The sequence below is a fragment of the Monopterus albus genome, unplaced genomic scaffold, assembly GCF_001952655.1.
Source record: "Monopterus albus unplaced genomic scaffold, M_albus_1.0 scaffold28.1, whole genome shotgun sequence".
Taxonomy (NCBI): Eukaryota; Metazoa; Chordata; class Actinopteri; order Synbranchiformes; family Synbranchidae; genus Monopterus; species Monopterus albus.
This window is the reverse complement of record NW_018127908.1, coordinates 2,293,702-2,307,652: the sequence shown is the minus strand read 5'-3', so window position 1 is coordinate 2,307,652 and position 13,951 is coordinate 2,293,702. Positions and strand designations below refer to the sequence as shown.

The 13,951-nt window shown below is 39.7% G+C and overlaps 3 protein-coding genes across 3 annotated transcripts in view; all 3 read left to right on the top strand.

Moving 5' to 3' along the window:
• The window catches only part of LOC109957736 (vacuolar protein sorting-associated protein 4B-like), a 2,615-nt gene extending 709 nt beyond the window's left edge, over positions 1 to 1,906 (top strand). Inside the window, exons 2-3 of the mRNA XM_020595868.1 lie at positions 1,366 to 1,477; positions 1,764 to 1,906. Coding sequence (XP_020451524.1) covers positions 1,366 to 1,477; positions 1,764 to 1,906 — 255 coding nt within the window. The remainder of the gene's footprint in view (positions 1 to 1,365; positions 1,478 to 1,763) is intronic.
• A 335-nt stretch (positions 1,907 to 2,241) lies between these two features.
• vps4b (vacuolar protein sorting 4 homolog B) lies at positions 2,242 to 7,953 on the top strand. Its single transcript, XM_020595612.1, has 11 exons — positions 2,242 to 2,485; positions 3,334 to 3,445; positions 3,689 to 3,839; positions 4,013 to 4,071; positions 4,208 to 4,327; positions 4,483 to 4,639; positions 4,753 to 4,901; positions 5,800 to 5,881; positions 5,963 to 6,182; positions 6,277 to 6,417; positions 6,510 to 7,953. The coding sequence occupies exons 1-11, from the start codon at positions 2,462 to 2,464 to the stop codon at positions 6,609 to 6,611; spliced, it is 1,317 nt and encodes a 438-aa protein (XP_020451268.1). The 5' UTR covers positions 2,242 to 2,461; the 3' UTR covers positions 6,612 to 7,953.
• Positions 7,954 to 8,230: 277 nt separating this feature from the next.
• Positions 8,231 to 13,598, top strand: kdsr (3-ketodihydrosphingosine reductase). The gene is made up of 10 exons (XM_020595613.1): positions 8,231 to 8,706; positions 9,191 to 9,280; positions 9,478 to 9,534; positions 9,647 to 9,712; positions 9,802 to 9,897; positions 10,217 to 10,408; positions 10,531 to 10,614; positions 10,706 to 10,789; positions 10,923 to 11,024; positions 11,139 to 13,598. The coding sequence occupies exons 1-10, from the start codon at positions 8,518 to 8,520 to the stop codon at positions 11,256 to 11,258; spliced, it is 1,080 nt and encodes a 359-aa protein (XP_020451269.1). The 5' UTR covers positions 8,231 to 8,517; the 3' UTR covers positions 11,259 to 13,598.
• Positions 13,599 to 13,951: the final 353 nt, after the last annotated feature.

The following is a 13,951-nucleotide window of genomic DNA, read 5'->3' as shown; positions in this document are numbered from 1 at the left end:
AGTGTAGATAATATAAGTATTCTGACTGAAAGTTATAGGGGTCAGTCTGTTAAGGCAGATGGTTTACTCTTATTTAGTTTTAATATCTACACGAACTCAATGTATAGGAGGAAGGATTTAAGACAGTTGGACACAGACAATACTTCAGTTACAGTTTAGACACTAAAATCCTTTGGTAATAGTCTATCAGAGGTTTTCACTGACCAGTTTGAATTAACCACACAGTTGACTGAACAAGTCAGTACTGACATCCATAAGCAGGTTGGCTAGAGTGAGGGGTGAAGTCAGATAATTTAGGATAATGAAAACCACTTACAATTCTGAAGACTGAGTTTTACTTTTAGAACTTGCTATGGATCTCTTCTATATATCTATAAAGAAAATGTGCTGCCAAGCAAAATGCTTTGGGAACTTTGGACCATCAAGGACACCTGCCTCACTCCACTGACATGTTCAGGTAAAATGGGGCAGTCAGTAGGGCCTCATAGTTTAAAAAGAACCCCAAACAATTCAGTTTAAGTGTAGAACAGTTGTATTTCATGTTTGATTGTTTTTTAAATGGTTAAATGCATTAATACTTCAGTCATTAATTCATTAAATCAAAAAAACTTTGAAAACTGTATCCGCTAAATAGGCCTGTGAGGAATCAGTCCATTTTCAAATCACCCTGTTTGTAAAAATCTGAATTATCTTTAACTAAATAAGAATGTGAATAAATTTCAACAATAATAGCCTAAATCTTTACGTTCTTAAACAGACGCTCTGTAAACATATCCAGCTTCAACATCTGAGATCCTTTTCTCTTCACCACAGCTCTCAGGAAACTATGCCCCATATTCTACACAGGCAATCCAGGTCACTGTGTCGCCCTGGGCTCACTTTGGCTTCATAAGATATTTTGCAGGATCTGGGGGGATACTTATTTCTTTGTTCTCTAGTGAACTTGATTTTTTTCTGGGATTTATTTGATGAATGTATGTCATTACTGTGCTCTATTGTGGCTGACATGTACTCACTGCATCATCTTTAATATTTTAGAACTTGATTTTTTTCTGGGATTTATTTGATGAATGTATGTCATTACTGTGCTCTATTGTTGCTGATATGTACTCACTGCATCATCTTTAATATTTTAAATAACAATACTAATAATGTCTGTAATATGACAAGGTGGCACACAACAGTAACTCAGGATTTTATGGCAATGGTAGCTTAAAAACATGCTGATTTCACTTCACCTGATGTCCGAAATTACCTGACCTCACCTGATTTATGCAGTTCATACATTGACTCTTGTGTAGTTATTTCATAGAAACACAAAGTATGACTGTATCTAAAATATTAATTAATTTCCCACTCTTTCAGAAAGCTATTGCTGTAGCACAAAAGGCCTCACAGGAGGACCAGGCTGGGAACTATGAGGAGGCCATCCGCTCCTACCAACATGCTGTCAAGTACTTTCTGCACATTTTAAAACGTGCGTCACCATGGCTGAAAAACATAATGCATCTCATGTCACACTAAAACACCATGCCTACAATAAGTGAGACTTTGTAAGTCATCCTAACAGTCTGTATATGGTGTCCATCATTGTAACTGCAGTACCAGATGATGGACCAATTAGCATCTACAAGTACTCAGTTACTGATGTTTTGTGTGTTTGTGTCATTTTTAAATTGTGCCATGCTTATAACTTGTTATGATAGACATTTTATAAAATGGCCATAACAATGGTAGTAAACGAATGTATTCCTTCCCATCAGGTGAACCCCAGGGTAAGGATGGCAACCAGAAGATCAGAGATAAATGTAAACTGTACCTGGACAGGGTGGAAGAATTGCAAGAGTACCTAGAGAATAAACAGGTTCTTACAAAAATGCCATACATCATATTTGTACAAATATAGACAACTGGGAAAGTAGGGATATGCTGAAGCATGAGTGAGTTTTTACTTACTGCTGTTATTTACTTAGTTAAGTTCCTGATCAGTGGTGGATCATTTGTGAGAGAATGATATTAACAATTCATTCCTACTTTGTCAGAAGTCAGTCATAGCCAATTGTCTACCATTGTCCGAAAGACTGAATACCAAAATAAGACAAGGGTAACAAAAGTAACATAAACAGATGGTAATTTTTGATTCCCAGTAATTTTAAAATACAGTCAATCTAAATAGTAAAAAAAAAAAAACCTCAATAATGTAAATTATCCTGAACAGTATCGAGGCTACGTCTTGACGTCATCACATTCCGTGCATACGAGTATCGACTTTTCAATACGGAAGTTTCCTCTTCTATCTTGCTCGGGAGCGTTCTAAGAAAAGAAATCAAGCCTGAGAAAACCTCGATTTTCGAGATAAGTGTCTAATTGTAAGACTAAATTCTAAAGCAGATTGTCTAAAAGTTGTTTATTCACAGCGGTGTTACATTAATTTCGATTACTGGACAAGTGAACGGCCCTTATGGCTACCAACAACAATTTACAGGTAAGTTGAGGACCAAACCCAAAGCTGACCAAGCACGAAAATAAGCTAACAAAGTTGTTCACATCTAGGACTAAACTGAAAACAGTATTGTTGTTGTCGACAACCGCAACAGCTTTGTTTGACGGTGTTCCGTATTAATGCTTCCAACAGTGTAAAACAGAACGTTTATAACATTAGCTAGCTGCTAATTAGCGTGGCTAGCTAACTTGGCTAACCTAGGCATGAATTCGGCAGCTAACGTGAATAACAAAAAGACCACCCAAAAGCTGATACGGTGGCCTGTGTATAATATAAAGGCTGCTGTTTTACATTGTTACAGTACATGCAGTTTTTGCATTTGCTGGTTTTACTGGAATGACAAGACCACTTATGAGATTAACCTTGCTAGCAAGCTGGTCTTTTTTTGGGCTGTCAAAAAATATGAATTTCCAATAGAGAACATAACACTTGATATTTTATTTTTGTATTCGTGTTATAAGTACATACTCTGTAATTGTCGGCCCTCTATATGTACGGTAACAAAAAGGAAGTGAAACAAAGTGCTGTCAAAGTTAAGTTCAGGCACTGTGAAGTATCGTCACACAGGACAGGACGTGTAGCATCAAATCTGCTCATTACATTAAATTACGGCAAATACACGCCATTAGGAAGAGCTCCTTTAGCTGACATACAAGTATTTTTTTCCATTCTTACTCGTTCACTTCATAACTTCCTGTGCTTGCATTTGTCATTTTGTGTTGCTGTTTCTCACGCACCTGCTTTCTTTTCGTGTCAGTACCTATAAGTGTCAATATAACTAATGTCGTTCTAAGTGTTAATATAACCAATGTTCTGTTCTGTTATTTTAGAAAGCTATTGATCTTGCCAGCAAAGCGGCTCAAGAGGATAAAGCTCAAAACTATGAGGAGGCTCTGCGTCTCTACCAGGCTGCTGTTCAGTACTTTCTTCATGTGGTGAAATGTAAGGAATAATACAGCGTACTGGCATACAGACAAGGCAGCGTCCATAATCTGATAACCATGTCATCTTTCTCGATACGGTTGTAGACATGATTAAAAAGACTTCAAGTTCCTCCTAAAAAGAACCTGCAAGCCATTCTGTACAGTTTTATAGCAATACGGATGGTAATGCAGGCAGAAAATATGGGAGCGCAATGTCTAATACTCACATTTGAAATCACTTTTTTGTGCTTATTCCTGGCAGATGAAGCCCAGGGTGACAAAGCTAAACAGAGCATTCGGGCAAAATGTGCTGAATACTTGGACAGAGCAGAGAAGTTGAAGGAGTATCTAAAGAAGAAAGAGAAAGCTCCTCCTGCTAAGCCTGTCAAAGAGTCCCAGTCTGATGAGAAAGGGTGTGTTTGTGGGTGGGGCAGTGGGGTATATTTTAAAACGTGAAGCCATTCAGATTTGGAAAATCCGTTCTCTTTGATATATAGAAACATGCACTCAGTTTTTGTTTTTTTGTTTTTAAATTCAGACCCAATTATGTTTTTATTCTTAAATAATTTTATGTTTGTATGCCCAGCAATGACAGTGATGAAGGTGATGATCCAGAGAAGAAGAAGTTTCAAAATCAACTCTCAGGTTTGTGTGTGTGGTTTTTGTTTTGTTTTGTTGTTGTTTTTTTCAAAATCCGAATCAGTTTTTGTTATATTTGTCATTCTTGTGAGTTTGATACATGCAAGACTTTTCAGTAATGTAGTGTGTTATTTTTTTCCAGGTGCAATTGTTATGGAGAAACCAAACATCAAGTGGAATGATGTTGCTGGTTTAGAGGGAGCCAAGGAAGCACTGAAAGAAGCTGTTATTCTTCCAATCAAATTCCCCCACCTTTTCACAGGTGTTAAATCTTATCTAATAAGAAGGCCACCTCATTACTTTGTTCTTAAATTCTAGAAGCAAACATCTGTATTACATGGAATAGTTGTATCAGAAACTGTTGATGATGTACTCTGCCATAGACTAGACTAAATTACATCTGCACTTCACTGACAGGAAAGAGAACTCCATGGAGGGGAATCTTGCTGTTTGGACCCCCAGGTACTGGAAAGTCCTATTTGGCTAAAGCTGTTGCCACAGAGGCAAACAACTCAACATTCTTCTCCATCTCCTCATCTGACCTCGTCTCCAAATGGCTGGGAGAGAGTGAAAAGTGAGTCTTTTCTATCGGCAAAACACAGAAGCATGGGGGAACCATATAAATTTACTGCAGTCAACAGCACACCCCTGTTTTTTTTCCTGAAAGCTTCCCCATTTGTTTTTCAGGCTGGTGAAGAATCTCTTCACCCTCGCAAGAGAGCACAAGCCTTCCATCATCTTCATTGATGAGATCGACTCCTTGTGTGGCTCAAGAAGTGAGAACGAGAGTGAGGCTGCTCGCCGTATTAAGACAGAGTTCCTGGTTCAGATGCAGGGTAAGTCTGATGAGCTAAGCTGAAAAAAAGTCTCGTACTGAAATTATGGCAGGTCATATTATCACAATTTATTTACCTGCCATCACTCTGTGTGTGTGGTAGGATTCACTGCATGTAGAACATGCAAGCTGTGGCGGTTACATTTTGTTGTGAATATTAAGGAACTCTGAAGTTTCAACAGGAGTTCATATGGGGGACACAGTGCATTTCATCTTTATTTAAGGTTGCAGTGATTCTCTTATGAAATAAATATTGGGTCACCTTTGCATGTAAATGTAGTGGTATACCTCAAAGCTTATACATTTTATTGGACTGAAATGGTTCTATTACAGTCATTTAATTTTGAATTTATTTAAATGTTTGTTAGATTTTGCATAACTCAGCGTGGTTGACATTTTTATTTAATAAATTGTGTAAAGTAATAGAAAATTAGAAAGACAGTGAGGTGAATGGTGTAGATTTGGTGTACTCCACTATTTTATTCTGGAGGAGCAGTTCTACTACTCTGCCTGTAAAAATAGTTGTACCGTGTCTTCTCTGGCTTTGGAGGGAGCTTTTTTGTTTTTGAGAAATCCAAGGTTGGGTTTGAGTTGTCATAACTTTGACAGAAAACCCATACTAAAAGTGGGGGGCACTGAGCTTGAAAGAAATGGGCACTTGACAAGTAGAAAGGTCTAATGAAAGATGCCATGAAGTTGCATCATTGGAACTGTAGGAACTTGTGTTGAAGTTTGAGGTGGCCCTGCTGCGTCAGTTTACAAGTCCCCTACTTTTATAAAAAAACAAACAAAAACAAAAAAACCTGCCCCACAGTGCTAGTGGTCAGAAACTGCACACTGTCTTTAAAACATCTTGGGGGAAAAGTTCAAATGCTTTCCCCTTGATTTGTTGTTTGCAGGTGTGGGGAATGACAATGACGGAGTGTTGGTACTTGGAGCAACAAACATCCCTTGGACCCTAGACTCAGCCATCAGAAGAAGGTAATTGTTGTGACCTGAAAGTTGTTAATAACCATGCTGTCATTCACCCATGCTCAGTGTACACCAATAATACCCTTTCAGATTTGAGAAGAGGATTTATATCCCACTGCCTGAAGAGCACGCCCGCTCCTTCATGTTCAAGCTCCACCTGGGTTCGACCCCTAACAGTCTCACTGACTCTGATTTCGTCACTCTTGGCAAGAAGACAAATGGGTTCTCGGGAGCGGATATCAGTGTCATTGTCAGAGATGCTCTAATGCAGCCGGTTCGAAAAGTCCAGTCAGCAACCCATTTCAAACGGGTATGTCTTCTCAAATATCACACACTGTTTTATGCTTCAGTGTAATATTGTGCTGTAGATAATTGTCACTATTTTTTCTTATGGTTTAAATAAGGTACGAGGACAGTCAAGAACTGACCCTAAAGTTACTGTAGATGACCTCTTGGCTCCTTGCTCGCCTGGGGATCCCAACGCGATCGAAATGGGATGGATGGATGTCCCAGGGGAGAAACTAATGGAACCTATAGTGTGCATGGTAAGGATATAAAATGCTAGATAGTAATATAAATAAATAGTAGACTCCTCACTTTAATGTGATTGATCCACCCCACCCCCCTCTCTTTTCAGTCTGACATGATGAGGTCTCTGGCCAACACAAAGCCAACAGTCAATGAACAAGATCTGGACAAACTGAAAAAATTCACAGACGACTTTGGACAAGAAGGCTAGGTGGGATGATTGAGCCAAGCCAAACCAAAGCAAAGGAATTGTAATTGTCTCTCTATACTGTCCTTTTGCTTGTCTCTTGTCTCATCCTAACCATTCACCAGGCCTGGTGCTTTATCACAAGTGAGGATTACTGCTGCGTTCAGAGGGTGAAAGACCTAGATTTGTTTGCTATTCACTGATGTCCAAAGAAGATTATACATGTTCTATCTGCAGGTGATTAAAAGTCAATGACATTTATTGGGTTGTTTGACTTGTGCAGTAAATACTAAAGGTATTGTTCAGAAAAATACCCAAGTCTATAGGGAAACAAACTGCAGACACTACAAATTGGGCCACTTAAATCAAGATAATTTATTTTAAATTATGACTAGCTCATATGTACGATTTTCTAGTCTGTATACATCAACCTAAACTAACACATGCCCCTTATATATTCTTTATTTTGTATTTAAAAAAACAAGCATTTTATATATATTTACTGTGCTTTGTGGAATGTAAAAACCTTGGGCTGGGGAACTGAAGCAGGGCATCAGTTCATAAAATTTGTCATTGTGAAATAGTGTCATTCTTGTGTCAAGGTGGTGAACATTGTAGGTTTTTGAGACAGAGATACTCGGGATGGGTTTCCACACAGTTGTATTTGTTTACTTTAACATGAATATTAGAATGGATCACCAGTGGTGTCAGACCAGCATTGTTTTATTGGTTTTCAAGGATCCGGTGACTTTGAATTACTATGTGACTCAGCTCATATTTTTCTACAACTTGATGTATTTTGCGTTACTATCCACAGGCTTTTCTGGTTATCTGTAATACAAACTGCAAAAATTAAGCCTTATACTATTCTGAATTTTGCTGAAAGTAACTGTTGAAGTTGGACAGTGATGGCTCAGGTGGAAAGATAATCTCCTTGTATACTGCATCTCCAAACATGAACTATTTGTAGCCATAAGTGGCAACGTGCACCATGTGCCTTCTAGAAGAGCTGCAATTCTTTGTTGTTTTTTTTTGTTGTTGTTCATTCCTCAATTGGACGTACTGCTCATATATTGAGTGCTTTGCCACTACACTTAACAAATGTATAATACTTACACGATTTCATGTGAGCTCTTAAAGAGACTGTATACACCTGTACTGTTTTGCTCCCAAAATGTGCAAACTGTCTCTTCCGAGTTTTTGTGGGGAACATCTTATTTTACTGTACATGTCTGTACATGTAGCCTATGATTCTTGAGCCTTTTCTTTGTAAATGGGTCATCCATGCATAAGATTCTCGATTTCGTTTCCATGATGTAAATAAAAGTTATACCCACATCAAGAAAAGATCTTATTAACTCATAAGTAACCAATTTACGACGTTATTACAAATATTTACAATGTGTTCATTAATAAAGATTCCTTTAATCGAAATACTAACCACAAGATATGTTGACCAATAAGACACGGTAAAAAGAAAAAGGTAAAAACTAAAACCTTCCTGAATCTGCGCTTTGCTGGCTGGTTGGATTTAAACTGAAAAAGATACGACGAATGAGGAAGCGGACCATTGCATTGTGGGAGTTGTTGTAATTACATGGTCAAGAAGCGTTTGGATTCCAGAGACATACCTTCGGCTTAAAAACTACAAGTACCAAGTACGGTCGCTTGTAGTGCACAGTTCCATTTGTTTTGGTTTATGCAGACTGTGCTTTGTCACGGGGAGCTAAGATTCACCGCGGCAACCTTACTTAAACCTGGCCGCAACATATCTTTGACTCGCTGCCAAACCATCGAGCAACTCCTCCTCCGAGGTCTATTGTATCTCCACACACGTTTAGGGACGCCGCCTCCCTCGTAGATCAGATACCGAACCTCAGAAGCTGGCCTGCCAGTTAGCAAACAAGCTAACGATTGCTTGATTTCACCCATGTCCTCTGAAGAAGGGTTGAGTTCAGCAATCACTGATTGGCTTTTCATCAGTTCTTGGTGGCTGTTTCTGCCATTCGCCATGCTTCTTGTAGTTGCCGCATTTATCGTTGCCTTTGTGCTGCTGTTATACATGATATCGCCTCTTATTAGTCCCAAACCTCTGAAACTGAACGGGGCCCACGTCGTGGTGAGTGTACCGGAGCGGTAGCGTTACTTCGCTGACGTTAGTTGGGCTGGTAACGGCTGCCCCACTAACCTGTGTAACGCTAGCTATAACATTATAGCTAGCTTTACGTTGTAAGCTAATGTTAGCGCAGTATACGTCTAAAGGTTTGTCATGCCTGTTAGCGCCAGCTACACAGTCACCAACCTTTGGACAGAAACATGTTTCCAGAATCTGCTGTCAGTTGCAGGAGTGGCATGCCCACTTAAAAGACGTTACTGTAAATTTAAGACCTGATTTAGCTGCCAGTAGTTGCATTTGGCTGTAAACTAACTAAAAACGGCAGCTTTGCTCATTCCATTGTGCCTTTAGTAACACCACTGACTTACACGTCAAATGTTTTAAGGTTTCATAATATTTTAGACATCTACGTTTCCAGTTTACCTGCCGCTCCAGCTTACAAGTTGCATGTATGATACCGCAGTCTTCTTGCCCTCCGAATTTTCAGGTGACAGGAGGTTCAAGTGGGATTGGGAAGTGCATTGCAATTGAGTGCTACAGGCAAGGAGCATTCATCACTTTGGTGGCACGAGATGAGGTCAGAATAACCCACATCCGCCTGGTCCTTTGTGCCAAGTCACAGCCTGTTTGTTGTTATTCCTACTACTGTTGAGATGTACTCCATTCATGTGCAAAAAGTCCCTTTATTTTGTGTTTTGAGAATAAAACTTGTTGACATTCATAAGCTTTTACACAAGGTTTTATAATATTTTAAACATGCACTTTTCCCATCAGGCTAAATTGCTTCAAGCAAAAAAAGAGGTGGAGAAATTTGCCATCAATGACAAGCAGGTATAGGTTTTAGTATGTATTTTAGTTAAAGGTGTTACCTTCAGATTTTGATTAAAAGTTCATATGTAGCATAACAGCGGATGAAAAGACCTTGTACACTTTCTTTCTTCAGGTGGTGCTCTGCATCTCGCTGGATGTTTCCAGTGATTATAGTCAAGTGGAAAGTGTGATAAAACAGGTAATGTTACTTTCTCACCAGTGAAACATCTCGTATTCCTTTAATGATTTATTGCTGAAGTATTTAAGTGGCTTTTTCCTGCTGTGCAGGCTCAAGAAAAGCTGGGACCAGTTGATATGCTTGTAAACTGTGCTGGAATGGCCATTTCTGCAAAGTTTGAGGAAATAGAGGTGGACATGTTTAAAGTACGTACCTGGGGGTGTGTTATAAACACTAACTTTGCACAAGATCAACATGATATATTTGCATGAGGACCACAGTTTAGCTCTTTAAAAATGTGTTTTATGCATTAAATACTTGAGAGCAAAGAAGGTTTTATTGCTATCTGACTTTTTAGTTACTGTCAGAGGTGATTTAAGAAAGGGTGAAGTTCTTAATATTTTATACAAAGCCCTCACAGTTGTGAGTAGTTTATTGGAAAAGTTGTGTGACAGCAATCAGGCAGCACTTGACTGTGGACTGCCCCACTGTAATGTGTGTGATCCTTGGTCTTATTTACAACAGAAACTGATGGAATTGAACTACCTGGGCAGCGTTTACCCAACACGGGCCGTCATAAACACCATGAAGGAGCGGAGAATGGGCCGCATCGTGTTTGTGGCCTCCCAGGCGGGCCAGATTGGCCTGTTTGGATACACTGCATATTCCGCATCCAAGTTTGCCCTGCGTGGCTTAGCAGAGGCGCTGCAGATGGAGGTGAGTTTTGCTCTCTCATGCTTGAATTTCTCTTTCCTCAAAGTTCCACCTCACATCAAGCAAGCACACTGCAGTTAAAGTCGACTTTACAGTGAGTGAGTGTTGCTGTTCTTCTATTCCAGATAAAGCCGTACAATATCTATGTGACTGTGGCCTATCCCCCAGACACCGACACTCCAGGATATGCTGAGGAAAGTAAGACAAAGGTGAATATCTCTTTAAGACAAGAAATAGTAACATAATTTCACTTCTATGTCTTCATGTTTAAGTCCCTTTCTCCTTTATTTTCTCTTCTAGCCCCTAGAGACCAAATTAATCTCTGAAACAGCTGGTGTTTTTCAGCCAGAGCAAGTGGCTAAAGTTGTTGTGCGTGATGCAGTGGTAAGAAATCCTCTTCATCTATGACCCGCCCTGTTTGTCGTCTAGCTTTACATATTAAGCAAATGATTTTGTAGGAAAAAGGACTGATTATCTGTTGTAAATCTGCCTTCTTGTTTTATCTTCGCTCTCGCAGCAGGGGAACTTCAACAGCTCTGTGGGCACTGATGGTTATATGCTCTCAGCCCTCGCCTGTGGAATGTCACCCGTCAGTTCCATCACAGAAGGTCTTCAGCAGGTACAGCCAGCCATGTACAAGGATACTGTCACGTTGGCCAAAGTAGTGCTCCTCCAGGCTGCTGTTCATATTGCATGATTTGGAGATTCTAACCTGAGTTTATCTCCTGTACAGATTATTACCATGGGATTATTTCGGACCATCGGCCTCTTCTACCTGGGGAGCTTTGACAGCATCATACGCCGCTGCATGATTCAGAGGGAGCAGTCAAAAGCAGCTGACAAGAGGGAGTAACAGCAACCTTACCTTACCTTCACATCCCAGCCCCTCCTCCTCCGCACCCTGATCCCCTCCCCTTCTCCAGCCGTACAAGTGCTCACCATAGGTGGGAAAAAAGGTTGAGTGCACGTCTGATATCAGATGAGATGAAATTAAGTGGCAGATGTTTACTCTGCCTGCCCGGTGATGTAACTCCTTCGTAGACCTCACAGCCATTTCAGTTTTTCTGTCTTTTCAGAGCATTCCAGTGACATTTCTGTTTAATGTGTCTGGCTGCTTCATTTTGTGGGAGCAGCCTTACCTGAGGGGAATAAGGGCAGACTAAACAGCCCACGGGCTGCTTTTAAAGTGGGTAGGCTTTGGGAACCACTAACATTTTACATGTCAGGCCTCCCTACCTTTACTTGCCTAGCGATGTTTTGTTTTTTGTTTGTTTTTTTTTCTCCACAGAAGAAAACCAGCAAGTAGTTTGTCGGACCACCGGTAACAAATATGGCTTGAAATTCTTTCCCACCAGGGGCTGTGATCAAAACCAGAATGGTACCTGTCATCTTTTGTCATATTGTCGCATGTATCACAAAACTCGGTCTACCTTGGAAGAATTTTGCCGCTTTCCTTAAACAAGTCCATCCTCCTATACCTCTTTGTACCACAAGTCTTTGCAGGCAAAGCACCTTCCTTTTTTGACTAAATAACCTGTGTGTCCCTTAGTGTTTATGTTGTGGGATGTTTTGTTGTGATACAACAGTACTCTTCAGTGATAATAGACAGAGACAGCTTGTTTTTTTGTTTTTTTTTATTTTTCCTAATGCAAAAACACAATTTCAAGAATAATAAATAATTTTAGACATGATTGAGGCAAAGCATTTTGGGTGAATTGTGCAAATGTATGCAAATGTGTTTGCTGTGACTGAGCCAACCCCGGGGAGAGAAAAGCCATTCAATTTTATTGTCTCGGGAATAAATAGACCAAAATATTTTCTCATCAACCTACTTTATTTCACTGACAAAGGAAAGCAGGTGCTATGTGTTGAAGCCATGAAGTCAAAAAAATAAGAGGATAAAGCACCAGCACAGGCGACATTCCACGTGTGCATTTGACCAAGTTCAGTAACTAGTTTTTGTTTTTTTTTTCCTTAAATGTGTGAAAGGAAGCAAATGATTTTTACATGCAGTTTTATGTGTCTGCGAAAATATTCAGCTATTCCAGTCAAGATCCGAGAAGGATCCATAATCTGTTGGGGTGGTTTAAGTCAGGGCAGGGCGAGACTTGCTGGTTCGAGTCATGTCCCTTTAGGTCCATTGAGGGCGCTAGAGATTTGTTTCACATAAAGGCCAAAATAGTAGAGGCACCAGCAGGGAAGAGTGATCATTGACCCTCTGTTCAGACTTTGTAACTCCAAAAATAACTATTGATTCCCTCCCGATTTCTGTCAGGCCTTAAAAAAAAATCTTGTATTTACTATTATAACCTGGTTATTGTTTTGCATATAGAGGGAGAAAAAGTACAGTGTCGAGTCTTGCGAGTCTTCCTTTGGTCCATCAGAAACGGGGAGAATGTACTTTAATACAAAGCATAAAAATCAGAACATAGGAATATTATTTTTAAATACATCGATATGTAAAAGCCAAAATATGTTAAGATTTATTTCGATGCTGCTGCTCTGTTGATTTTAGTCTGTGAACGCTGTGGAGCAGCAAGGGGAGGGGGCGTTTCAAGCCTTAAGACGTGACTGCTGGTGAAGGTGATGCTGTAAGAATGGACCTGTCCACAGATCAGCATGGCTTAACCAGTTCATCTAATATGATTTTCAGTGTAAAATGCCAACTGCTGTGTATTTTGTCAATTCCTGGTCCTTGTATGACATAAAGACGCCTTACTGAAATCCAAGATATGAAAGTGAGAATGGATGACTCATGTTTGATGATGTTCTCATTTGATATTGGTTAAAGGCATGTACTGTCCTGCACTCAAGACCTTTTCGTTGTTGTACGTTTGTTGCTTTCTAAAGTTCTCTTTTACCTTGAGGTAGCGGTACATAGTTGATAGAACATGTAGCCCATATTAAGCTTTTTTTTTGTTTAACACCTTTAAGCTATGCAAATGAAGCCTGTGCTTATAATATGTTGAAACATATAGATACATTTGTTTTGTAACAGTCACACTAGTTTCCCGTTTAATGGTGTCATCAGATAAGTTGAAGTATTGAACATAAGTCATAAAGCACTCGTTTCATTTTTTGCATTTATCTTTTTGTTTTAATCTTCACACCTGGTGTGCCATTGAAAGAAAATGTGAGAAGTAGAATGTTCCTTTGTCTTATTTTCTTACGTGATATGCTAAATAAATACATGTGAGGAAAACAGTTCCTGTTCTTGTTCGGGAAGGGGGGGTGGGGGGGGTGTCAATTGAATCATTCTGCTGGAGAAGATGAGATTTTAATCTTCCATGAGGGGACTTCCCAGAACTGCAGCTCTCAGATTTGAAGAATACAGGATCATAAAACACTTTGTTGGCCCTGGCAGAGAATAATAAATGCGGGATAGAAGATTCTAGAGGAGACTGGAAAGTGGATCAAAGAATACAGGGAAATAGCATACAGGTACATCAAGGCTGGGTCTCCATCCACAAGGGGGTGGTTGGACCACATCAAAGCAGCCCCTCACCCGCATGCCATGGTCCTGTGCTGCTCATGAATTAACCAGGA

What these genes read in the sequence shown, in the direction of transcription:
- vps4b (XM_020595612.1), top strand. Translation starts at nt 2,462, where the DNA reads ATGGCTACCAACAACAATTTACAG. An exon ending in CTACCAACAACAATTTACAG is followed by an intron (nt 2,486 to 3,333) that starts GTAAGTTGAGGA and finishes CTGTTATTTTAG; the next exon opens with AAAGCTATTGATCTTGCCAG. An exon ending in CTTTCTTCATGTGGTGAAAT is followed by an intron (nt 3,446 to 3,688) that starts GTAAGGAATAAT and finishes TATTCCTGGCAG; the next exon opens with ATGAAGCCCAGGGTGACAAA.
- kdsr (XM_020595613.1), top strand. Translation starts at nt 8,518, where the DNA reads ATGTCCTCTGAAGAAGGGTTGAGTTCAGCAATCACTGATTGGCTTTTC. An exon ending in CTGAGGAAAGTAAGACAAAG is followed by an intron (nt 10,615 to 10,705) that starts GTGAATATCTCT and finishes TTTCTCTTCTAG; the next exon opens with CCCCTAGAGACCAAATTAAT. An exon ending in TTGTTGTGCGTGATGCAGTG is followed by an intron (nt 10,790 to 10,922) that starts GTAAGAAATCCT and finishes TCGCTCTCGCAG; the next exon opens with CAGGGGAACTTCAACAGCTC.